The 3,129-nt window shown below is 38.5% G+C and overlaps 1 protein-coding gene across 1 annotated transcript; it reads left to right on the forward strand.

The window, feature by feature from the left end:
• Nucleotides 1-363: 363 nt before the first annotated feature.
• On the forward strand, nt 364-2,809 carry LOC130936695 (protein LYK2). The gene has a single exon (XM_057866826.1). The coding sequence runs from the start codon at nt 555-557 to the stop codon at nt 2,562-2,564; it is 2,010 nt and encodes a 669-aa protein (XP_057722809.1). The 5' UTR covers nt 364-554; the 3' UTR covers nt 2,565-2,809.
• The last annotated feature ends 320 nt before the right edge of the window (nt 2,810-3,129 follow it).

Raw genomic sequence — 3,129 nt, forward strand, 5'->3', positions numbered from 1 at the left:
TCAACTACTAAAAATATTAAAATACCAATATTCTTAGAATACTTGAATTTCGTCGACTAAAATATTTATCATCAGCATAATAAATATGTGATATCTTTATATCTTATGCACAACAAAATTAATGACCACCCTCACATGCACAAGTACTTGCATATAAAGGCGGGTTTGAAGCCCAGGGAGTCTCTAAAAGCAAGAAGCAAAAAGAGTGTGTTGCAATTGAGTCAGTGAGGTGTGTTCGTAATTCGTATATATATATATTGTGTTCTCAATAATTCTCTCACAGGATTTATTTCGTGTAATGTGATAAATATTTTGAGTCCTTGAATCCTATCTTAAACTTTAAAAATTTTCTATCATAAAATATAAATTAGTGTCCAAATAAACGTTCTGATTCTCAAGAATCTTGTCTCATATATCTATCTCTTTGATTTCTTCTCTTTTGTATAGATCCAAAGTATACACCATACACTCTCCAAGAAAGAGAGTGTGGCTTTAGGAATTAGGACCCTTTTTTAATAGGCCAGTGTCCATGTTATGAGAATTGTGAAGAAGAAATGATGATCATTACCTTCTTACACATGAAAGCATTGATCTGTTTCTTCTTCTTTGTGTTTGTCCCCACATCGGGGAATGACCTCTTAAGCTGTGAGACAACTTCACCAGATGCATCTGGCTACAGCTGCATACAAAATAATAAAAGCTCTATTCAATGTGCAACATTTGCACTCATTCACACAAATCCATACTTTTCTTCTCTCTCAAACCTCACTCATTACTTGGGACTTAACCGTTTTTTGATAGCAAAATCAAATGGTTTCTCTCCAGAAAACACTGAAATCCTCTCCAATGATCAACCCCTTTTGATACCAATTGATTGCAAGTGCAGCAAACATGGTTTTTTCTATGCTGAATTAACCAAAACCACCATCAAAGGTGAGAGCTTCCATGGCATTGCTGAATCACTTGAAGGCTTAACTACCTGCAAGGCCATAAAAGATCGAAACCCCGGCGTGTCGCCTTCGAATCTCGACGGAGAATTCAAGTTGCTGATTCCATTAAGATGTGCATGCCCAGTTTCATCTTCTCAAGAACAGAGGGCTCTGCTTTCTTATCCTGTAAGTAAAGGCGACACGGTTTCGAATTTGGCTTCAAAGTTTAATGTTACTATAGAATCCATAATTTCTACAAATAATTTATCATCATCAGAAGGGTTTGAAACTCAAAGCCTTACACCTTTTACATGCCTTCTGATTCCATTGTTAAATGATAATCCTGTGGCTAAACCCTCTAATAATCCGGTGATTAGTCCACAAAAGAAAACAAAAATGTGGAGAACTGAGTTGTGTATTGGCCTAGCCGGTGTTGCACTTGGACTCTTCATTGCTTCTTTAGTGGGATTCTTTTTCATCAGATTGAAGAACAAGAAGCAGAGTGTGAAGAACAATAATAAGTGTAAAGAGTTAGATATGGAGCTTCAACATCTGAATCTGAGTGTAAGAACAACCAGTGACAAAAAAGTCTCATTCGAGGTACCTCACGAGGGGAAGATCCTAGAAGCTGCGACGCCTCGAAAGATTTTCCTTGAGACATACACAAGGGAGGAAATTCGGAACGCAACAGAAGACTTCAGCTCAAGCAATCACATTGAGGGGCCGGTGTTCCATGGCCGATTGAACGGCAAGAACATAGCAATAAAAAGAACAACGAACGATGTCGTTTCGAAGATAGAGTTCGGCCTCTTCCACCACTCAGTTCAACGTCACCCCAACATTCTAATGCTTCTTGGAACAACAAGCTTGCTAGAGGGTCCAGATTCCTACCTGGTTTTCGAGTATGCGAAAAACGGATCCTTGAAAGACTGGCTTCACGGTGGCTTGGCAATCAAGAATCAGTTCATTGCTTCATGCTATTGTTTCTTGACGTGGAGGCAGAGGCTCCGGATCTGCCTCGACATAGCCGGCGCCTTGCAGTACATGCATCATGTGATGATCCCAAGCTATGTTCATAGGAACATAAAGAGTAGGAACATTTTCTTGGATGAAGAGTTTGGCGCAAAACTTGGGAATTTCGGTATGGCAATGTGTGCTGAGAATGAAACTGAAGATCCACATTTCTATTCCACAAACCCTGCTTCTTGGAGCCTTGGTTATTTGGCACCTGAATATGTTCATCAAGGTGTAGTTTCACCAAGCATTGATGTGTTTGCTTATGGGGTGGTTTTGTTGGAGGTTTTGTCCGGCCAAACACCCATAAGCAGGCCTAATGACAAGGGTGAAGGGAGTGTTTGGCTCACGGATAAAATCCGGTCGATTTTGGCGTCGGAGAAGAATGCAATTGAGCTGAGGGAGTGGATTGATAGTGCCTTAGGGGAGAACTATTCGTTCGATGCAGCTTTCGAATTGGCTAACATTGCAAGGGCTTGTGTTGAAGATGTGGCTTCTTTGAGACCAAGTGCAAATGAAATTGTTGACAAGATTTCAAGATTGGTGGAGGAGTTTCCCGATGATGAACACCACATGTTAATCACCGAAAGCTCTAGCAAGCCATTGGTTAATGCTGTATGAAAATTTAAATCCTAAACATAAGTTTCGTTTATTTTGGTGATGGCTCATGCAATTGTCTTTATATGAAGTTGATATTTGAGAATCCTTAATTTATTGTCATTAATGAATCTTAATTATCAACTTCACATAAATATAGTAGAGGATATACAAGTTCAGTACTCTTGTTGATGTGAGTGCATACCTAATTGCTCTTTCTTGAAAGTGGAGGCAGAGAAAACACAAGTTATTTGTCTCTCAATTTCTATATTTGTGTTCTGTCTCTACTCTCTAGTACTTTAACATAGCTATAGTTTCTTTCTGTTGGTATGTAGTTGGATCGGATTTGGATCTTTCTTTCCATTGTGTAATTACTATAGCAAATCAGAATAACGTACACAGAACTTTGTTATGTTTCCTTTTCATCAGATAAATATTTAAGAGAATTAGTTAAGAGTCAATGGAGCATCTTTTATCTAATAGTGGAGACATTTAAAGTGAGACACCTAACTTGTGTGCTCGTTATTATTTTAAACGTGCTTTTTGTGTTCCGCTGTCATTCAAATTAGATATGAAATCTTCATCAGTA

The sequence above is a fragment of the Arachis stenosperma genome, chromosome 6, assembly GCF_014773155.1.
Source record: "Arachis stenosperma cultivar V10309 chromosome 6, arast.V10309.gnm1.PFL2, whole genome shotgun sequence".
Classification (NCBI taxonomy): domain Eukaryota; kingdom Viridiplantae; phylum Streptophyta; class Magnoliopsida; order Fabales; family Fabaceae; genus Arachis; species Arachis stenosperma.

Coding starts and splice junctions, on each gene's coding strand:
- LOC130936695 (XM_057866826.1), top strand. CDS start 555: ATGATGATCATTACCTTCTTACACATGAAAGCATTGATCTGTTTCTTC.